General features: G+C 40.3%; 1 protein-coding gene across 5 annotated transcripts in view; it reads right to left on the reverse strand.

Annotated features, from left to right (window-relative positions):
* Nucleotides 1-292: 292 nt before the first annotated feature.
* LOC121294485 (zinc finger protein 638-like) overlaps nt 293-23705 on the reverse strand; it is a 33694-nt gene continuing 10281 nt past the window's right edge. For 2 of the 5 annotated variants that reach the window (XM_041218231.1, XM_041218240.1), the window contains exons 9-25: nt 22103-22143; nt 21776-21828; nt 20085-20125; nt 18258-18383; nt 18018-18149; nt 17671-17712; nt 17507-17551; nt 16295-16426; nt 15711-15839; nt 13863-15317; nt 13627-13689; nt 12011-12556; nt 11545-11746; nt 6711-7148; nt 6267-6380; nt 4144-4265; nt 293-1990 (exon numbers count right to left, since the gene is read on the reverse strand). In XM_041218231.1, the coding sequence (XP_041074165.1) occupies nt 1925-1990; nt 4144-4265; nt 6267-6380; nt 6711-7148; nt 11545-11746; nt 12011-12556; nt 13627-13689; nt 13863-15317; nt 15711-15839; nt 16295-16426; nt 17507-17551; nt 17671-17712; nt 18018-18149; nt 18258-18383; nt 20085-20125; nt 21776-21828; nt 22103-22143 (3747 nt within the window). In that variant the 3' untranslated portion in view covers nt 293-1924. The remainder of the gene's footprint in view (nt 1991-4143; nt 4266-6266; nt 6381-6710; nt 7149-11544; nt 11747-12010; nt 12557-13626; nt 13690-13862; nt 15318-15710; nt 15840-16294; nt 16427-17506; nt 17552-17670; nt 17713-18017; nt 18150-18257; nt 18384-20084; nt 20126-21775; nt 21829-22102; nt 22144-23705) is intronic. The other 3 variants (XM_041218270.1, XM_041218250.1, XM_041218259.1) reach the window with 3 other exon arrangements.

Here is a 23705-nt window from a genome sequence, read left to right on the forward strand (position 1 = left end):
GTCAGTGAAACACAGTTGCTGTGTGATGCAGGCAGAGTATAACTAACCCCTGCTATTGATTGTGGAACACTCCTTAGTATGCTGCTCAGCTTAAGTGCCTTACTGTTAATTACGAAAAGGACAAGGGACCAAGAATGGTGAATGGCATAAGAAATCAAATTTCATATGACCCAATTACAGGTATAGCTGCAAACAGTGATTATTTATATACATAAAAAAAAGAAATCCCCATAATTAATCCCCAAAAATAAACATAACAAAGCTAGCCTGGAACTTGTGTAAAAATAAAACAATACAATTCCTAAATTTATGGAAATACTTTTATTACTGACAAGACAAATAACAGCTTATTTCAGACCAGACCAATGAAATTACTTTTACAATGAAGCAAGGTAAAATTGAAGTTCACATTGCTTCTCAGATAAAGTATGCATTGTCCTTCAGTGATGTGCAGATCATAGGAGGAAGCAATCAAATGAACTAGAGGGGTGGGAGGGATTCTTAAGTCATACACAAATTCTGACTTTAGAATACTCATGTTCACTGAGTATTGCAAGCAATATACTGAATGTAAGAAATAGGGAAAATAAAGTGTGAATCAGGTTTCTACTGTAGTCAACAGATGGTGCTGGTTAACCCTGATTCTAAAGTACAACGTGAGTACACATGCTGCAATGACTGCTATTCTAGGCAGAACTTGCATTACCTGTCTCTAATTACTTTGTACTTCTGTGATAGTTTAGTCAATGCATGTGTACTTGCAAATGATTACAATGTTATTATGCATAGTTACAATGTACTTAACATGTCAATTGATTTGCATGACTTAACCGATACTTTGGGGCCGATACTAGTTCGCATAATCGATTTGTATGGATAATCAAACAGGTATTAATTACTGTACCTTTAATAAATGTATAGAATAAAGTTAACACACACAAGTACTGACTGATGATTTATAGCTAGTAACCTGTTCTATCACATTAAGCATACAAAATTACAAAGCTTTACAAATCATTAATTAATGCAATTCAGTAAAACCTGCAGTTAAGGTAAATCAAACATACCATATACCAGATTTTGAATATTAAATACAATTCAGTAAAACTGACATTACAGAAATTTAGGAATCATTAAGCTTATATTTCAGTCAAATGTTTCCATACTTTGATACTTGCTGTTAAGGTATTGTAATAACGTGCAATTGGAATGAATAAAATAAAATATCTTCTCTGCTCAATAACAGGCAGGATCTCCAGCCCTTACTGATGAAATAGAAGAACAATCAAGAACGAGGAGACTGCTTAAATTTGCTTAACTGCAACAATTTAAAAGCACACAATGCTCCACCTGAGGTTTTGGTAGTCTGAATAATTCTGTAACTAATTTGCCTCAGTACTTTATCAGCGACATCTCATAGCCGTTTCAGCAACAGAAGCTGTGTGCGTAATACACCACACAATTCACCACATGATTACAGGTGCCTTCAGTTGATTAGACAGTACGGTTGATCAAAGATCAGATAATTGACTGTATATAGTACAATATTTACACATTAAGTACAGTGTAACTATGCACAATATCATTGTAATTTTGTTAAAGTACACATGTATTTACTATGTAAATACACAGTAGAGACACAATGTAAAGTATTACCGGACTTCGCAAGGAGATAACTGCAAGGTGATTGCTGTTGTGTTCAATATAGAGCTTAAGGCAAACAAAACAAATACAAAAATGTACATGGAATGTTCATTTGTGCACTAAAACAAATTAACAGCCCGACAGTGCTTCAATAAAAGACTGCTCCATTAATGTATGGCAAAAAAAAATGTCTGCAGTCCAAAATGAATGTACAGTGACACCATTAATCTGCACCCATAAATGAATTGGGGAGAAAAAAAAAAAGTGAAAAATGAAATGTTCAACTTGAACTTCCTCCTTTGCTTGACTCTGAGCTGGCTTGCGCTCTCTGCTTCATCATGTACTTCTGGGGGGAAAAAATAAATAAATATTCAGCATTTAATATTCAGTGAGAATCAAAAGAGCTTAAATGTTTCAGCAGTTCCAATACAGAACAAGTAGCTATAAGGCTAGTTTCAAAATGTGGCTTTGCTTACAATTCAGTCCAGTAGTATACTGCTGAAATTCAGAGCCTTACATATTAGAGACATCCTCCTGCAGATGATAAAAACTATACCACAAACAATCAGTCAATATATTCTGTCTCTCTCTCTCTCTCTGCTTCTTATTCTATGAAGACACCAGCTGATTTAGCCTCTGTTGAATATACACTGGTTTGCAGAAGTATTCACCCCCCTGCAGTTTTCACATTTTGTTGGCACCTGAGCGTACTCCACGACGCTTTCAAATTAGACTTTACATGTAGAATCTACACAAACTACTCCACATTGAAAATGCATATAGAACATAATTAAGATTTACAGCAAAAAACAGATTAATCTCAGCTGCATAAGTATTCAACCCCTTTGCTACTGCAGCCCTAAACCAGCTCAGGTGCAAATTATTTGTTGAAAGGTCACAAAATTAGTGAAATGGTTTCAGCTTGTGTAGTCAAAGTGGTTCAACTTCTAGATAATTTCCCTCAGGTATATAAAGACTTTCAAGCTGTAACTCACATAGTGATCCAACAAAGCAACAAAGGTCAGGGATAAAGTGGTAGAGAGGCACAGAGCAGGAGAAAGGTAAAAGAACATTTCAAAAGGCACTGATTATCCCTCTCAGAACAGTGAAGTCCATCATTAAGAAGTGGAAGATGCATCATAACACCCAGACACTACCCAGATCAGGTCCCTCTCCCAAACTGAGAAGCCGGGCAAGCAGGAAACTGGTTTGGGATGTCACTCTGAAGCCAACAATGGCCTTGTGCGATCTGCAAAGTTCTGTGTCTGAGATGGGAATCAGTGTTCACACATCAACAATAAGCCAGTCCCTACACAAAGCTGGCCTGTATGGAAGGGTGGCAAGAAAGAAGCCATTACTCAAAAAGCCTCATCTTAAAGCACGTAAATGATACTGCAGACTTGTGGAAAAAAGGTTCTGAGGTCAGACGAGACCAAAATTTTTCGGTCTAAATTCTAAGCTTTACATCTGGAGCTATGGGGATGCTTCTTTTCAGCAGGGACTGGGAAGATTGTCAGGATAGAGGGGAGAAGGGATGGTGCAAAGTACAGGCGAATCCTTGAGAAAAAACCTGTCTGAGGGATCCAAGATACTGAAACTAGGGAGGAAATTCACATTTCAGCAGGACAGTGACCTGAAGCACAAAGCCAAAGCCACACTGGAGTGGCTGAACAAAAAGAGAATTAATGTTCTTGAGTGGCCCAGTCAAACTCTTGACTTAAATCCAATCAAATTTATGGCGAGACTTGAAGTTTGTAGTCCATTGACAATCCCCAACAAACTTAAAATCAGAACTGGAGCAATTTTCCTGTGAAGAAAGGGCAAAAATTTCAGCACCCTACTGTGCAAAGCTAGTATTGACCTATCCAAAAAAGACTCAGCAGTAATTGCTGCAAAAAGGTGCTTCTACCAAGTACCGACTTAAGGGGCTGAATACACAAACAGTAAATTTAATTCTGTACATTTTCTTTGTAAGTTTTGCTGACATTTAACCTCCTCCTCATATAAGTGTTCAGTTTAACCCACTACAGCTTTGAATATAAAAAGTTTTTGAAAAACTGTGTACACATTATTTGTAATTCAACAAAATGTGACTATTGGTAGGGAGTGAATACTTCTACAAACCACTTTATCTATGGCAGGCAATTAGAACCAAAGAGCAACTCCTGAACTCAGATGAAACCACCTTAACACTGTCTGCACCAAAAAAAATAAAACAAGTACTGAGTAACTGCAATACGAACCACAGTGAAATCTTAAAATATGGTGGCGCAAAAGAAAATGAGGGAAAAAAATTGTCCAGATCAGTTAAACTCAGGATCTCGACATTTCAAACCACCATGTGCAGAGACCACAAGATAAATTCCAAAATCTTTAACACATTTGTACCCCGCCCCCCAATATGTCCTAAATGAGCTAATGATTAAAAGTGAAATTACACTGGTTGCTCTAATGTTACCAATGCAAGATAACAGCGCTGTTCACACAAGCCAAGCTTACCCCCATATTCTGATAGTGCCTTAGGCTGCTGCAGTGGTTCTTTTTTGCCACCTCCTCGTTGGCATAGAATAAAGTGCATAGCTGGCAAAAGAATCCTGCCTTTGGGACCACAAACTCCAAGCCTGTAAAGAAAAAAAAGGGAGGGACACATTACTATTATATTGGATTGGAACTACATACATAAGAACATAAGAAAAGTCCATCTTAGTAGCTTATTGATCCCAGAGCTTATTGATCCCTGAATCTCATCAAGCAGCTTCTTGAAGGATCCCTGGGTGTCAGCTTCAACAAAATTACTGGGGAGCTGGTTCCAGACTCCCACAATTAATGCATTCTAAAGTTTTAACATTACTTCCCTTGATTTAAATTCAATCACTTTTCTTTGTTCACTGAATATAGCCTGTCTACACATGACTTTTAAACCAGAGCAGAGCAGCAATATTGTTGACCAGAACCTTTTTACTAATATTGTAGTTTTAACATTACTTCCCTTGATTTAAATTCATTTTCACAATATATCCGATGTTGGCCTTTTTTTATAGCTTCCTCACATTGTCTTGATGAAGACATTTGAGTCAACATAAACTCCTAGATCTTTTTCATAGATTACATCTTCAATTTCAGTATCTCGCATATGGTATTTATAATGGACATTTTTATTGCCTTCGTGCAGTACCTTACACTTTCCTGTATTACATGTCATTTGTCATGTCTGCCCAGTTCCGAACGCTGTCTAGATCATTTTGAATTACCTTTGCTGCTGCAATGGTGTTTGCCACTCCTCCAAAATTTAACAAGTTTGCTTACTATACCAGAATATAAGTCATTAATGTAGATTAGGAAGAGCAGAGGACCTAGTACTGATCCCTGTGGTACTCCATTGGTTACCTCACTCCATTCTGATGTTTCTCCTCTAATCAGTACTTTCTGTTTTTTACTTGTTAACCACTACCTAATCCATGTGCATGCATTTCAGTGAATCCCTACTGCATTCAGTTTGAGAATTAATATTTTATCTAAATAAACCATTTCATATGCTTTGCAATTATCCATTGTCAATGTTGCATCCTCAAAACAATCAAGCAGGTTAGTCAGACACGATATTCCTTTCCTAAAACCATTCTGATTGTCTCCCAGGATACTGTAAGCATATAGGTAATTTTCCATTTTGGATCTTACTGCAGTTTACATATAACAGAAGTCAAACTTATTCGTCTGTATATACCTGGTTCGGTTTTGTCTCCCTTTTGTGGATCTGTATTTGCAATTCTCCAGTCTGTCAGTACAACCAGTCTCAAGAGACTGTTGCATGATCTTGGTTAGTGGTTTGTAAATAACTTCTTTCATTTATTTGAATACTATTGGGAGGATCTCATCTAGCCGAAGGGATTTGTTTATTTTAAGAGCTCCTAGTCCCTTTAACACTTCTGCCTCTTATGCTCAAGTTATTTAAAACTGGATAGGAACAGGTCAACATGTAGGGCATGTTGTCCGTATCCTCCTTTGTAAAAACTTGTGATAAGTAATCATTTTGTATATTTGCTACTTGTTGCCGTTCGTATCTTTTAGATATTTTACTTCCTCCTTGAATGTTCTCTTACTGTTATAACATTGGAAAACCTTTCTGGATTTGGTTTTAGCCCCCATTTCTCTCTTGGCCTTTCTAACCTTAAGTTTGACATATGGCTGCCTCCATTTCATGCATCTCCAGCAATAAGCCTTTTAGATTCAGACTGCTCCAGTATTGTCAAAGCATTTAAACACACAAAACGTACATATATTGATCAATACCAATAAACAATTTTACATATAGAACTCCCCCATTCCCAATATAAATAGTTGAACCACTCCCTCCTATACAGGATATACTATACAACCTCCCCCTCCCTCCCTCCGTCTACACTAAACAGAACACCCCTACTTTAACAGTAACAATAGTCAGTAGCAGTATTTACCAGTGTAGTGTTTCTACACTCTCTGGCAGCGACAGGTTGTTGGGCTGCTAGCTCTGCTGTCTGCTCCGCCTCTCTTAGCAGGATCAGCAGTTTCTTTGAGTCAGGGAGGTATATCAATTATGTTACTTGACTTGCAACAAGCATTCTGTGTATTGAAGAAGGCCTTACCAATGGGATTGTCTTTGCTGAACGGAGGCATCTTGAATCGATCATCGTGGGGGGAGGCCGATCGGCCTCGTTTGGCTTCCAATTCCTTAACTGCATCTCTTCTGAGCTTGGAATCTTCAAAATATAAAAGGGAGGGAATGAATTAATGAATGTGTAAACACATACACACCACAGCATTTTCATTCAATAGCAAAGTGTTGAAGTGTTTGGGCACCCTCAGAGAATGTAGAATAACTATTGCAAAGTTTACCAATACTGATTAAAAAAACAAAAACAAATTCTTCCAAATATATTGCCATCATTTGGCGATTTGGAGATCAGAGCTCACACAACCAAGTTCCATCACTGGACATTTGGCTATAGAGCCACCAACACCTGTAAAAAGGATACTGAACCCTTGTGGCAGCCCCCACATTTCTACACTTAATGAACCTGTGCATGTACCTTTCCCAGATGTTTTTATGGCAGGGGACTGGTTGGCAACCACAGTTCTTTGTTTGATCAGAGCTTCCTGTTTGGCAGCAGGGCTCCCCTCTCGCTTCGTCTCCAGCTCTGTCACTTTAGACTCTAGGCACTTTTCAGCATCAATGAGAGCCATCTCCTCACAGGGCTCTGTTTTATCAAGCAGTTCATTGCTGGACTCGCCCACAGACAGAGGCGTTGGGTCTGGTTCAATTTTCACTTTTTCTTCGTTCTCTGTCATTGTTCTAGTGGAAGCGCACTCTCCAGTCTCGCTCTCCTGTGCTGATACCACAGACTCAGGAGGAGCATTGCTCACAGACGCTGCTGCAGACTTGGCTCCCTCTGTTTCCATATCCTCCTCTTTCATCTCAGAAGCTGCCCTCCCAGTTTTTGCTCGGATGGATTTTCTTACTGCTTTAGCTGCAGAAAAAGCAACCAAGAATTGTTAGAAATTCTGGGAATTCTCTATAGAGACCTAATTCTTTAATACAATATTGTTTCAGATGAAAGTTTTAATCAAGATATGAAGATTGAGTTTAACAATCAGGTTAAGAGATGTACATTTCATTTTACAGTGCTCCCTCTATTGTTACACAAAAAAAAACACTGAAATACTGACTTAACTTATCATAGCCCTGGTTCCCCAAAATACAAATGTAACCACTACCGTACGGGTATTAACCTCTATGACCCAAAACCTGAATAAATATAACAAAGCTACTCAGAGCCTGTGACGCAGTCATGTCCCACACCCAAGGACATAAATTAACTGCACACCCAGATCTCAGTAATTTTTCCTTCAAGCCTGCTACAATCATGGATGCAGAGATCATGAAGGTTAATGGTTAAATTACTATTTCAGGGAACCCAGGTTATGATAATAACCTAACATTCCCTTTCAAGTACAAAATGTAATCATTAACATATGGGCAACTATACCCAAGCCATCGCAAGGAAAAGATTGCCGCACAACTGGAATGATACAAGGCTAAGCCGAGGCTGCCTTTTACATTACTATATGGAACCCCAGTAACAAGTAGCTATGGTTAAAACAGCCTCCAACTCCACAGAGTGGTTGACACGGAATGCCGATATAGTGTTCAGAAAGACAGGATTGGTATGGAGAGTAACACTTGTCCTGGACTCTATAAAAATTAAGCAGGCTCTCACCAAGGAAAGCCTGCACCTCGCTCACCCGCTTTGTGAAGGGAACAACGAGCAAACATTCACGATAAATATTTCATCTCAGCTGAATGCATGGGCTCAAATGGAGGTTTCAAGGGTGCAAATGCCTTCATAGGCGGCCGATGCTGCCAAACTTTCTAAAAATTGCCCCGCCAGGAAGCTGAGCTCCTGGGGAAACAGTCAATTTTGATATAGCAAGCTGCCAGACAGACCTTTAATGTAGGAGGGAGAAGGATTTCCCCTCAAACAGGTCCTGCAAAAATTTCAGTGTTACTGACGTCATGGGGTCGAACCCACGTGGCAGGCATCACGTCTGCAAGACGGTCCACTTGTACCAGGTACTGACACTAGCACTTTGTAAGGTGTCAATAACCCTATTGAACAGACCCAGTCTCCCTGGCTGGCCACTCAAGAGCTGCATCAGGGTTTAAAACCAGTAGACTGCAGACTCACCATGCAGCCACCCAGAGCTACATTAGAGGACAATGCAGCCCTAGGTAGCTTACAGGCAAGCCTGCAGGCGTCCGGTCAGACCACAGGGGTCGCTGGTGCGCGGTGATCCGAGGAAACCCTGGCCGACCTAACCCGACCTAACCCTGTGCGGCGCTCAGCCAATTGAGTGCCGCACCCTGGGAACTCCCGTCCTCTGGACTAGCGATGTCCAGACTATAGGGCGCATCATGCACTTTGCCACTCGGGAGCCTCAGATTCACCAAGTTAACATGCAAAACAGTACACAGTATAAATAATGGTAGTACAAATAGACAAAGAAAAGCTTACCATGAAATGTTTTCTTTTGCAAATCCCCGGTTCAGAACATAAAAATCAGTGTTGCAGAACATGTATCAATGTAGCTGTCAACATCATAACTATTTAGTTTTGCTGTTTAAATTTTTCTTTTAGCACCCAAATCAAAGTGTTAATTCTTAGGAGCTTCCATTGAAATCATCATGTTTTATATGATCCTTATGTAAACGAGAGCATCTGCTGGTCTGTACTCTGTTCTGACAGCCAAAACTCTGTTCTTTTGGTACACAAGATACAGGTATCGTAATTGCAATTGCTGCAAGTTTTGCGAAATCAGGAGAGATGTCGGAATAGTTCAATAAAAAACCTGCAGGCTTCATCCGTGGTCTTAAAACCACTTGTCCAAGTTCTTGGCTGACAGTGTCAACAGGTAAGATGCTCCGATACACAATACTGAGTCGCTCTAATACAAGGGATGTGCACCGTGCTACAATTTTATTTATTTATTAATTTTTTTAAGAGGATGCAAGGAGCAGTGGAAGCACTTTTACATGTTGCATTGCATAAAACTACTTTGTAACAAACAATTATTGAATAGGAACGAAAGAGATCCGTTGACTTTTACATCTGTGTTAGAGAAATCCACTGCTGTTTTTTTTTTGCTTTTTATTAAAATATCCTATGTATATAACACAGAATTCTGCGTAAACGTGTCCTCTAAAATGTGTTGTCAACTTTATGTACTATTTATTTCGGAATAAACAAAATTTGAACTTATTTGGAATCCACTGTTTTGTAGTTAATTCACTGGGGTAAAAGTAAGGCCTACACAACATATTCTTTACTCCTGGGATATTTTTCTACTTTAACATGTTACTGTAACATCTTTTACAGTTCATACAGCGACAGCGAGAGAGAGACATTGTGGGGAAGTACTCGTAGAAAAGTACGGGGAAGTTTTGAAGCAGCTTCACAGCTGCAGAAACTAAAAACTTAAACTAAAAAAATGGCCTTCAAGCCAGTAATCCGTGACACCTGCATGATGTGAGAAATACGACAAAACCCAGCAGAGCTAAACCAAGTGTGTGTAAAGTGCAGCAAGATCCAGGACTTGCTTAAAACAAGCATGCTAGAAATGGAGCTGTACGAAATGAGAGCAACAGGAACTTGAGGAGCCAACACACCCAGAGTTCTTGGAAGTATTCACCCCTAACAGACAGAAAGCCACCAGGAGACAGAAGAGGGTCTAAATAACTAGATTCAGGTAGGCAGAGCCAGGGAAAAAAACAAAACAAAAAAATTAGTCAAACACAACCACCAGAAATCAAAACAAACAAACCTGAGCCACTTCAAAATTTAGATGGTCAAAACCAACATCAAGAGAACGAAAGGAACAACATCCAAGACCCCATAAACAGTGCTGGCCAGGCAGGTTGTCGGGGACTCCACACTGAGAAACACAGCAAGTTCAGAGCACAGTCTGGACCCCCTTACAACAACAGTGTACTGCCTTCCAGGAGCCTTTGTCAAGCACATCACTGAAAACGTGGTCAGGTTCCTAGAATTAACAGATGACCTGGTAGAAATCGTCCACATCGGTACAAACAACATTGGAATAGACAAATCAAGATCCCTGTAAGATTTCGCACAGCCATTGAAGAGGAGTGGGACAACATTCCACAGGCCACAATCAACAGCCTGATCAACTCTATGCGAAGGAGATGCGTCGTGCTGCATGAGGCAAATGGTGGTCACACCAGATACAGACTGGTTTTCTGATCCACGCCCCTACCTTTTTTTTTTTTTTTTTTTTTTAAAGGTATTTGTGACCAACAGATGCATCTCTGTATTCCCAGTCATGTGAAATCCATAGATTACGGCCTAACGAATTTATTTCAATTGACTGATTTCCTTATATGAACTGTAACTCAGTAAAATCCTTGAAATTGTTGCATGTTGCGTTTATATTTTTGTTCAGTGTATATCAGTATATAATGGTTTTCCAGCAGTGTCAATCCATAATGCGTTGGAACTGTGTGAATTATAAAATTCAATACAGCTTAACACATACTGTACCTGGTGGAGAAATGCTGCAGACTACTTTAAATCATTACTGATGCCAGCCACAGCCATGAAGCGAACCTCTAATTTTCATTGATTTAAATAGTTCTATTTTTTCTAATAAATAATAGGTGTCAATTACATTAGAACGTTCATTTCTTTCCCTTATTACTAGTCAAGCCATCTAGAAATGAAATACGGGTGAATTCTGTGGTAAAGTCTGCCTTCCAGACTGACTTATTTACAATACTGTGATCCCACGGTTATCACGTTAACATCTTTTGTTATGGTATTAGTACCATGGTGAGTTTATATCATAGTATACCATCATACCATGACATCCCTAGTGATGGGGAAGAGCGCTGTGCAGGAGTGAGGGACGTAGAGCGCTCTGTAGACCTGCGGGAGAGATGTTTCTCCAGCAAGTGCCTCCTTTGCATGCTCTGGCCAAGAATGTACAGTAGCTGCCTCAGTTGCTAAACACAGACTAGCTACGTAAACACCTGTTGATAGTGGGTCGGAACCGGTATGGTACCGGTCCGGTTTATAGCAGCACGATACCAGTGCGGTATCCTCTGTTCCGGTTTGGGAACGGAATGGTGACCGTGGAACGGGTCTACTCGGTTTGCAGTTATCGTGGGTAGCAACGTACAGTGATGCCCACCTGTGCAAGCTACTGGCAAAACCACTCAGTCGGTACCCACACGAGACTGAGGGTAGCCTGCTTGTTAGTAAACCAATAGCCCCCATAACGGTGATGCTTGCCGGCCCCTTTTCCCCCGGGTGCGCCGGGCTATCTGGCTGACCACTAGGGGTGTCTTGCCTGCAGGTGGTGTTGCTTGAGCTTTCTCCTCTTCCTCCTCTCCCAGCTCATCCACAGTGACAAAGCTCAAGTCTTCTATAGTGTACTTGTCTCCTCCCTTGGGCAGATTGCTGGTGTCTGCAGAGGGGGGAGGACAGCTCTCCTCTTGCCTCAAGGCATTTTCCTTCTCATCTTGCGTCTCATCCAAAGTGACCAGGGAGTGCTGCAACAAGATTCAAATTAGCTTTTGTATTAATTATACATGGACTCCTCTGATGACATCGCCTTTGATGGAGTTTTGGATTCACGTTTCAGCTTTATAATTGTTTTAGTGATTCAGAAAACAGGGCTGTCCAAGTCTCAAATGAGTTACCTAAAAAGTTCATTTTTATTTACTTATTTTGTAATTGCGCCTTTTGCTTAAGATTCACATTCCCCAATAAGGTGAATAAATTGCCCTGACAGACTGTCTGGTGAAAAACAATACCTCAGCAGGAAGACAGGCCCCAGATTCTCCCCCATCTCCATCCTCCTCCTGGTCCACAATCTCATCCAGGGTGACCAGAGCTAGCAGGTCTCCCACTCCTTCTCCCTCTCCTCCCTCCACCTCATCCACAGTCACCAGCACCTTGGGGTCCTTCACTCCAGTGAGTCCTGGTTGCACCTTGACTTCATCATAGGTGTAATCCCCCTCCTCCCCCTCGCTCACCTCGTCCAGAGTGACCAGTCTGGTCGTCGCAGCCTCGCTCTCTTTCCTGTCTTGTGGCTCGCTGTTGGAGGAGGAGGCTGCCAGGGTTTCTCCCGGCCCGCGTTCTGCTGTCGGAGCCCTGGTCTCCATTATTCTGCTACGCTTGGCTGCGGGGTCTGCACAGGGAGTTGAGTGGTGCCTGGGAGAGGGCTCCCTGCATTTCCCTTCCGCCGTCAGTTTCTTGAGGGGATCCTGGGCGGCCGAGGCCTGGTCTCCTACCTCGTCCACCGTGACGAACTCATCCAGGTTGAAGGTAAACATCTCATCCTCCGCTTCCTGCTCCTTCTGCAACAGATGAGAGACATGCCAGCTTTTAGACTGGCTGCTAGGATGGTGCAGCAATTACATGTTACACATTCAACTTTTCCCCTCACTATTTTATGGTGTTTGCAGTTACTCAGAGCAGATCTAGATTCTGTTGCTCCAACATTGAGTTGTTATATTTTTCTCAAAGTCTGTGCTGGGACTGCACAGCCTTCCTCATTATATTCAAATCAAGTCACAATGTGTCCTTCCAGCCTAACCTACTCTACATTTATATTGACAGAGTGCAGGTGGGACTGGAAGAGCTGAAGACTGTTCAGACTCAGCACTAAGAATTCTCCAGACAATCTCAAAGCCAGGTAAAAGGCAGATTTAGAGACTACAGGAACAGAACCCAGAACCACTCAGAATTACGGGTATAACGATACACTCATGTCAAGTAAGATCACATTAAACAGGTCACGATATGACATGCACCCCAATATATATAGGGCTCCTGATTTTCCATTATTGGGAATGGCAAATTCTGTTTTTCAAAATGACCCAGTTCCGTTTTTTCGTTTTTACCAATTTATTAAGAATTGACGACTGTACCGTGCGATTTTGATGTCATGTAGCATGGCCGCCATACCACACAACCTATCAGCTTCTTACAAACACCAGTTAATCTTGGACTATCCCTCAACAACTTTATCGACTTTCTGCACTCTGCAATAAGTGGTTTTTGAAAGATAAATTTTTACATTTAGGCATAATGTTTTTTTTCAATCCAATATGGCGGCCAAAATCATACCGAATTTTGTCAGTTTGAGCAACATCTGGCTGAAACAACAACAGGCTTCCCCAGCCCTGTGTTAGCAGCCCTCCATTGGCTCCTGGTGCGATCCACTATCGACTTTAAGGTCCTTCTCATTATCTATAAAGCACTAAATGGTTTGGCTCCATTGTAATTGAAGGATCTTTTAGTCCCCTATGTTTAACAAATAGCGTACGCCATGGTGTCAAAGTGGTTAATTAAATAAATAAATAACTATAGAAAAAAAAAAAGGCTAGAAAGACTGGGATAGCCCCAGATTCAAATGTTTTCTTACCGCTTTCACATCTGTTTTTAAATTACTCCTTGTAGACCTGGTTGACCTGCCAGAGCCATAACTCTTAAACAAAAAATGATAAAGGTGCATTAAAAATCACTTTATAAAATGTGGCCAGTCCAAAAACTACTAAAAATTAAATAAGTTACATGGGAACCTTTATAAAGACTAAATATGAAAGAAGCTCAAACCATTTATACCAATACTGATTCCCCCCTTATTCCTACAGCTCTTACCTTGTGCTTCTTTCCATGGCTGGTTGCCTTCATCTCCTTCTCTTGGTCTTGCAGGGAGCAAGTGACCTCCCGTCCCTGGCGGCCCCCTTCTGGGCTGCAGACCTCCCTGCCCCTCCGATTCCCAGTCGCACTCCCCCTGCCCCCCTGTGCAAGGCTGGATTGGCCCACCTCTTTCTTGGGCTCCATTTTTGCCACAGTCCTCCTGGTCTCTCTGGTCCTGCGGGTACTGTCTGGTGCTGCGCTGGTTTCTGCCTGCTGGCTGGCCTCCTTGCAAGCTAGTTTGGGATTGTTATTGCTTTTAACACCTTTAGGTTTTTCAGGGACTATGGCGTCTGCGGCATTATCAGTGGCTGCTAGGGTTTCCTCTTTGAGTTGTACTTCTGGAGTAGATTTGGCATCGGAGGCCGTCACCACAGGTACCATCTCTGTGCTGCCCGCAGAAGACTCATCTGCGTTTGAACCACTAACTTCTTGAGCCAGACCATCAGCCAGACTGATGCATGTTACTTTAGATAGAGCACCACCTTCCTGCATTGAAGTTTCCAGGACTTTTAGAACATCATCGGTTACCGAGGAGGCAGCAGTGTCCATCTCTTCAGGAGCGTCTGTAGGTGCCTCTGTGCTCACCTGGGAGTCCGGAGCTGGCAGGTTTGTCGTCTCCTGGGTCGTAACTGCCTCTGCATCACTTGAAGCAGCCCCAGGTTCACTGATCACTGTGATGTTGACTGTGGGTGTGGTTGGATTTTCATTTGCTGGCTTGCTTGTTTGTGCAGGGGGGCTAGTAACCGTGACCTTGCTCGTGGTCTTGCTTGTTAATGTGGACAGACTGCTGTTCTTAGATTGGTTGATGTCCTCTACTGGCATGGTGGATGTGGGGAGGCTGGTAATGAGAGTTGTAGGCTCACTCTTTGCTCCTGGAAGACTGCAGGCTGCTTCTAGGGAGCTGGCACTGGAAGCCTCAGTCTTTGGAACTGCTGGTTTGCTTTGCTCTGTTGTCAGACCTCCAGATTTACATGAGCTACCAGACGTTGAGTTGAAGGCTGTTATGGCCGTACTTGTTTCTTTGAGGCCGTTGGACTCTAGAGGCTTGCTTGTACCTGCAGTTGCTGTGAGAGCATCTTTGCAGTCAGTTTTCGGCTGATTGAAATCAACTGACTCAGCAGCTATTGTGGGCTCACTAGCATTTGCTGTAGCACTGGTTGCATCAGGCTTGCTGATACTTGTGGGCAGAGGAGCAGGATTTGGGTTGCTGGTAACTACTGGTTGACTCGGCACTGTGTAGACACTGGCAGCGGTGACAGATGGTGTTGCAGTGACCGAGACTGAGCCGGGGGTAGGTTGAGCTGTAACCACAGCCTTGCTTGAATCGGCGGCCTTGCTTGAAGTTGCTGGTTTACTGGCAGCTGTGGTTGTCTTGGGCGCTTTATCAGGTTTTTGATTCAGATCTTTTTGGATCTGGAAGATCAGGAATGGGATTACTTTATTACTGCACATCCTCGGAGAATGTTACTATTTAAAGCTGCAACCTATCCAATAGGTTTGGTTATTGTAGTTCTGTATACAGCTGGCTATGCAACAGTGAGACAGTGTTAATATCTACAGAACTCCAGTAAGTTTTTTTTGTGTTTTGCTTAAGTTTTATGTATAGCAGATAACAGGTTTCATCTTAAAACAAATTATCAGTGTTCTAAATTCACAGGACCCATGTAGATTTTGTAGAATGTCAATGCATAGCACCTCCTGATCAAGAAATGCAGCTGTATCTAGAACTTGTGATAACTAAATAATTAAATTCTGCCTGGTTTCAATTTTGATGTATTGATTCTACAAGTTCCATACACAACATACCTGTTCCCTGGAGAATGCTTTTGGAGACATGGAGAACTCAAGGACTTTGTTTTGCATGGTGTAGGGGAACTCATTGTAATGATTACACACCATCTTGGCCACAGCTGGTGTCTCCAGTTCTATAATGAGCTGCAGTTACAAAATAGAAACACATTTGTAAAAATGCAGGAAAAAAAAAAAAAAAGAAGTCAGACCACTAGAAATAAAATATCAAGGCTTTCTAGCAGAAAACCATTAACTTTTTTCTTTTAAAAAAAAAAAGAAGTTCATCCACAACTTCAAACTATAAATGATGCTAGTAGCCCAGACATACTTTACTTATCAAAGACTTCAAAAACCCTACCACTAATCTTGGAGTACTTGAAGTTATTTTAAGTATCGCAGTTCATGATTAGTGCTAATCAGGGCATGTGAAACCACACCTTAGTTTCTTATACGTGAAAAGCTTCATGTAAGAAACTTTGTATTACCAACTAAACAGACTCCACATTTCTGGGGACAAGTGGTGCAGTTGCTGCCGGATCTCAAATTCTGGCAGCGCTGGGAAATGCTGAATTACAGGGATCTTGCTGAACTGGTATTACCTTGTCCTTCAAGCAGACAGAGCGCCTCACATTCCCCAACTTCTTAACCATTTCCAGCAGCTCTTCAGTTACATTGCCTTCGTCTGGCAAATTGCTGATAGTTACCAATTTCTGCGGAAGCCTATTTAACTCCTTAGAAAAGAAAAAAAAAAATACACACATCAGTCAGGTCTTCATGCCAGTGTAACCACCATAGAATACAACTGCTATTTTACAGCAGTTATAAAACCAAATGAAGGCAAGAATATGTGCTATTTGGTTAGGATCCCCCCCCTGACAATGCATCTATTATTCATGTAAAAACAGTGGCATACCTTAATACTACCATCTTCATTTATAAACCGTATTTTTATATCTCATTTACGTTTTATTGCAAGTATTAATATGTGGGTCAGTACAGGAGAAACCCAGCTGCATTAATTAAAATAGACCCCCCAGTGACTTCAAAATTATGACCAATACAAACAACAGTTCACAAACTTTACAGAATGTAAAATAAATTATTGTTAAAACTGGGGTAGGACACAAAAAATATACCTTATATATACACGCACACATAATCACGTAGTGTAGGATCTCCCATTTACAAATGTTTCCAAGTATTTACCCTCAGTTTAATTCAGCTACCATATCCCATTACATTTAATTTGGATGGCAGATTTGTTTATTTTTACAATAAGCAGTATTGCTTACTTACACATAGCTACAATACCAAACTATTTTCATCACTAAGCAAAATAAAAAAAAATAAAATATTGGCGCTTGTCAAGCACGGAATTCAGTACCCTCATGGCTCAGAACTGAATTCAAATTTAGCTTGAGACAGCTTTCCGAAACATATCAGGAACCAAAGATGATCCTTATTTCAAGCTGAATAGTTTTGGAAATAGAGATTACCATAAATTTAGACAGTTAGACAGTTTAGGGAAACAAACAAGTTACAAAACTAAAAACAGTTAGATGGAATTACCTAAACAGGTATAAAAACAAACTGAACTAATAGTGAAAACGAGATACTCAGCCAATCTATTTATAAGAATTTCAGTGGGGCATTATTATATATTATCTGGATAGTTTTCAGTGTCATCTGCAACATCGCTTATTGACTCTAGATACTACTGTTTGCTCTCATGTTTTCAATCATTTGCTAACCAAGGTCTGATGAACAGACAGTTGTACCTGCATCATAGCACTCTTACTGAAACAGTTTACCTTTAGACTTGGTCGCTTGCATGTATTCTTTGCACACTTAGAAGCCTGCAATAGAAATTGCACAGGGTCATCTAAACCCTGTTCCTGTGTCAAGCCACCTCTGTGAACTTGATTCAAAAGGGGAATAAGTATAATAAAGTCACAACACAAATCAAACTACTCACATCAGCTCTGGTCAGTCCAAGTATATCTTTGAAGATAGCCTCCTAGAACAATATAAAAGGATTAACAACTGAAGGGTGTTTCCCCATCTTAAATGGGTGGCTCAAGCATTAAGGAGCTGACATTGCTAGCGTTTAGAGTACAGATTTGCAGTGATGAATCACAAATGAATTGTTTGTTGTGCTACTCTTACAGGTTGCTTTCTAAATCAAAATCAGTTCTGAACATACTGATTGATGGCATGAAGTTACAAAAAAAAGCCATAATAAAATTAAAACGTAATTTGGTGCAGAAGATGATTATTTTTTAAATCTACGAGTTTGCCTTTTCACAAGCTGGGGTTCCTTACCGAACTTTGCAGGTCTATGTTTGTTGGCAGCAGTGTAATGCTCAGTTCATTCTCCATTAATTTAGCTGGAATGGACTTGTAAATGTTAACCATTGCATCTGCAGATGTTGAGTTTGATAACTCCATATATGCCTAAAAGCAACAAAGAAGTCAGGATGTTTTTTTGGTTTAACAATTATAAAATGACACCTCTCATCATTAAGAGTTTTACAAATATTTATATACTTTGTTAATACATGCCTTTTTATGTGATGGAACAATGACAACCTTTGATGAACCAAAATCTATGGCCAGTTTTGTAAGGTCTTTTTCGGTGTAACCACTTTCTGGAAGGCCAGTGATCAGGACCACAGGTTTCACGGGCTCCTGGCGAAACAAAGTTAAAAATCACATTGATTCACACATAAGCCATGTATAAAGGGGATCTGTTTTTTTTTCGTAAGTACTGGCCAATTTATTTTTCAGTATGTATGTATGTGCTTGAAATAGTTTTAAAAATGCGTAAATAAAAACATGTTTTCAAAAAGCTTGTTTGGTACGGTCCAGTTAAAGTCATATCTCCAAATCTAGTACAAGGCTTGCTCTTTTGATTCTTCTATTAATTTAAATTAACCCTTTACTGCCCTAGGTATGTTCCCATACCTACCGTATTCCTTTGAATTTAAGACACACTTTAACCATTTTTTGCTTTTCAAATAGCCTGCGTCTTAAGAGTAATGTATAGCGATGCATGTATTAAAAATCACCAACAAAAGACGTCACTCCCCGAATACATAAGCATCAACGTGACTTACTGTAGAGAAGACAAACCAAAACGTTGCCTTTACAATTTCAGCACAAAAATTACCACCTTGGACAGATCAGAAATGCTGATCAGACCCCAATATTTTTCAATGTGTCAAGCAATACCACACTTCACAAACTGGCAGAAAAACAGGTGCGAGTACACGGGTGTGCAATTTTTGAGAAAGAACAACTTGTCGGCCAAGGGACAAAATGCTAAAAAAAAATCTACTTGTCCCCTACCCGTCGCACAAAACACACTCACAAAAGCAGAATATAACTTGTAGGATTTTGGTTTTATTTAACAGTGAACGCAATCAATCAATTAGTGATCAACAGGGGCGGATCTAGCCTTGTAGCTTGATGGGTTCACTAAATTCTTCAAGATACCCAAAAGGTTCCCTGTGACCCAACCTCACCTCAACAAATAACAGACAGTAGCAACATAAATTGAAAGAGAGAAACAAGAATTGCCAGGAAAATTGTCTTGAATGCTTCTAAACAGTAAACTTTTTTTTTTTTTATGCTATAAAATTTCACAACAATTTTTTTCTAAATCAGCCAACATCTTTGCGACTATGGCACTTTGTTTTGTTTTTTCTTTTCTTCTAACTATTAGATTGCTGCATTTAAATATCAGGTTTGTGTATTAACAAAGCAGTATCACTTATTTGCAAAAAACAGATACTGGTAATACTTTAAATTTAAGATTAGTCTGCATTGCCAGAGGCTCTCTAGCAGCCATTTCTGGGTTTCTTTTGTAACCAACAGAAGATCAGCTTCTTCCACAGCCAGCCAGTCAGAGGTGACAGGGGTGGGATGTAAACACTTAAGCACTCTATAAACATACCCAGAGTGTCTTTCTAGCAACTGAACGAACATAAGAAAAAAAATAAAACACTTGTCTGACGGGCAAAGTACAATGGCAAATCTTGTTCCCCAGGGTGTTAGGCGATACAGATTGCACACCTCTGGAGTAATGAGAAGCAGCACATAACTAACGCCCTGTGTAATAGATGGCCACAAACTACCTCCATATGTGGAATTGAGGTTCTATCTTTGTAAATGCATATTTGATGTTTTATTTTTTCCTCAAATTGAGGGTAGGAAATTTGATCTGCTCTTTAATTCTAGTGGAGTCTTAAATTCAAAAGGTATACAGTATTTAAGGGATATTTTCTCAATGTCAAATACATTGGACACTGGGCTGCAAAGGGTTAAATGCACACCCCATATAAAAAACATACAATTTAAAAGCATTTAAATAAAAAAAATAAAAGCCACCTTCTCTTTCTTCTTCTGAAGCTTCTTACCATCCTTGGCTTCTGTACAACACAAGTGAAAACTAACATCAAGATTCAAAACAAACAAGTCACAAGTATGTCACCAACATACATTCTCCCGCCACTGTAAACTCAAAATTGATGAAAGTTTACGCCCATGACATATATGAACAGTTTGTAAAGAACAGCAGAGGAAGAAATTGCATTGAAATGTTTAATCACAATTTGATAAACGGTTCTCAAGATACAGTAATTTGTCTCGTGTCCGACTGCAGTGGGACCAGAGTAAGGGCGGTGTGATAGATCTGCAACTCTCAAGGTCTGTTGCCCCTTTAAAAAACGTAGACCTAGACAAGGAAGTGGAATTTTGCAGTGCTTACGCGCACTTTTTAATAAACACAAAACACAAACAAACAAAACCTAACTCCGTTTTGGAGCTCTGACTATACATTAACAGGTCCCTGACTAACATGCAGGACAGCCAAGCCGTTTACCTAACATAAAACGGCACCAAACAAACTACACCGGTTTAACCCAGCACTTACTTTACTTTGACTGCTCAGAAGCAGCTCACACTTTCTACCTCCTTCTACTCAGCAGCCCCGAGTATACTATCTGCTGACGATTTAAACCCTGCACCTGGTCCAAATCTGAAATGATCCCCAGGTGCAGGTCATAATTAAACAATAAAACCAAACAAATGTGCACTCTCCCTGCTCACAGCGGATATTGTGAAACGTTGGATAAATTAATCCTGCTTTAAAAATACTACTATACACAGTTGTAACAATTACTATATTACACACCATTGTTCTTTTGAGATTCCGCTTTTATTACAGAGCTCCCCTAAATCCCTTGTTTAGAAAAATACAGGGTATTCATGCTTGTGACAGAGTAGCCGTCTGCATTCACTGCTGAGTGACAGGTATGAGATCTAGACGGAGGTTGAAGTTGATACACCCTGCAGGTAAACAGGATTTATTTACATATCCACACACTGAACAACTCACGTGACACTACCAGCAATGGTAGCGCACAGAGTACATACAACAGAGTGTACGAAAACTTTGGTGGGTTCTACAATCTCTGAACTAATCTTCTCTGTTGAATAATACATTAACTCTGGCTACTTGCATGATTTTGACTTGCTTACTCACTCTTCGGTATCCAACCCTGGTTATCTCGTTCTCTCTCTCTCTCTCTCTCTCTCTCTCTCTCTCTCTCTCTCTCTCTCTCTCTCTCTCGTGGGTAAACGGTTAGGGCAGATGTGACGGGTGGATACATGACAGATTACTGTATATGCAAAAATGTGTGACAAACCAGACAGACACCCTTTTAGATCTTGTGCTATATAATGTTAATACCAAGTTTCATCACAATTGGACAAGTGGGTTTGTCTACGTATATCTGAAAATTGCAGACATCGTTCAAAAAATTGCTGAACTTCAGTATCACTGTAGCATTCAGTAGCCTAGGATGCAATTCAGTGATGTACATACTCGACTCAAGTGAGTAATTTCTGAGACAGTGTTTTATTCACACGTCAAAAGGTAAATCAAATAAAAGCATTCCACTGGTGGAGTTTGAGAAACATTTGGAACCTGTTACCGGATTTATACAGTTTGGTGTAGATACAAATATATTTTAAATACATGCTGAAAGAAAAACATATTAAGTTGGTTCACGTTTTACCTGAGTTTTTGGTTTCTGTATTCTTTATACACTCTACATTTGTCCCCTCTTTTCTGTTGCAGCACAGGAGAAAATAAACAAACAATTGCATTAGGTTAGGTTTTGCTTCACACATTACTGTGCTCAACGCTAAAGGATCTAAACAGACCAGACAAAGCATGTACCTGTATGCTTCTGCAAAAAACACCGTAAACTACAAAAAATAAAAGTCTACTGAACAGTGACACATAAAATACAACTAAATTAATGTCAGTAATCCACTTGGGATGTTTTTTTTTTTTTTTCCTGTTTAAATGTGATCTCTTCCACAGTTGTAGAAATACTTACTTCTGTATAACTGGGCTTGGCTTCTTCAGTTCCTTTTTATCCTACAAAAACCAAGGAGAAATAAGGAGGCTTTTTTATTTATTTATTTATTTAGTGTGCCCAATTATTTTAACCCCGATTTAGAATGTCCAATTATTTTTTTCTCCCCCTCAAAGCTCAAGGGAACTTTAGGTTCATTGGGCGTGCGCATATCAAACGACCAAGCCAGCTTCCTCTTCTACACCCAGGAACTCAAGATCGGATGTCAGCGAGCTACTGGCCTCTGGAAGGACAAAGGCCAGCCCTGCACGTGTCCACCCAAATCTCTAGTGTCTGGTATCTGGACGCATCACAGTATTGAAACTGCTCTGCTCTGGATTGTGAATGTTCTCCCGCTTAATCCTGACCTAACAGCTGCATTTGACACCATAGATCATGGCATTCTTCTTGACCGCCTTCAGAAGATATGTCGGAATCTCTAGAACCTGTCTCTCCTGGATGTCCTCTTACCTATCTGGACGCATGCAGTCTGTTTTCTATACTAGACGCAGTGGCATTGCAAACCCAGTCACTTGTGGTGTCCCCCAAGGATCTGTTCTTGGGCCCCTTCTGTTCAATATCTACATGCTTCCCTTGGGTCACCTCATCCGCTAACACAGCCTTATGTTTCACTCCTATGCTGATGACACCCAGCTTTACTTAAAAACTCGACCCTGGAAGACCCTCTGCCATTGTCTGGTTCTCTGCTTCCATTCAATACATCGATGGATTGCTTGGATGTCTGCCAACTTCCTTCAGCAGAACACTAGCAAATCTGAACTCCTAGTACGATCCAAGGCTCGTAAAATCGCTAGCTCGAACCAAAAAAAATCTGTCGGACAATGTCTTTTTTTTGGCTGCTTGCTCAGTGGGCAATCAGATTTTTTTACACTATAACAAAATAACTTTCTGTGCTTTAATCAGACAGCTGTTTCTCAATTGCGATTCCGCTCACAGATCATCCCAGTAAAACATGTTTAGATGGATCAATGTTTTTCATTGGTAATGCTTGAGTGATTTCTAGGGTGATGTACACGTAAACATTGTTTGTGACCAAATCCTTCAAGAATTGCCCCGTGTAACACCCCTGACAACAAGCAATCATATCTAGTCAGCGCACTGGTATGTCACATGACTGCCTTCTCCAGTGAAACAAAGGGTAAAACGGACACTATGACAGCCAAAGTATATACTTTTATATTGAATTTTATATTAATTTTTTTTAAACAAAGTTACATACTGGAATTACAAGCTACGGTACTCTGCTCACCAAGATTCACATGTTGTTACCGTTATTAAATCGTTAATGTTATTTCCCAACCCAGGAAAAAAAAAAAAAACAAGGCAGTTATCACTGACTCAGATTTAAAATGTAGCATGTTAACATCGCTTTTTTCATTTCTTTAATGTGATTAATAAAATGTACCAGTAATTTTATTTTAAAGGTATGGTGCTTGTTTGTAACTTATTGTACCGAGTGCAGAAGGGTATTTAATGTCATGCAAAAATTGTAAGAACGAGTATTCTGTTTGTCCTGTACCGGGGACCAGCCTCCCTGCATATTTCAATAAACCTGGCAACTGAT

This window comes from Polyodon spathula, chromosome 2, assembly GCF_017654505.1.
Source record: "Polyodon spathula isolate WHYD16114869_AA chromosome 2, ASM1765450v1, whole genome shotgun sequence".
NCBI lineage: Eukaryota > Metazoa > Chordata > Actinopteri > Acipenseriformes > Polyodontidae > Polyodon > Polyodon spathula.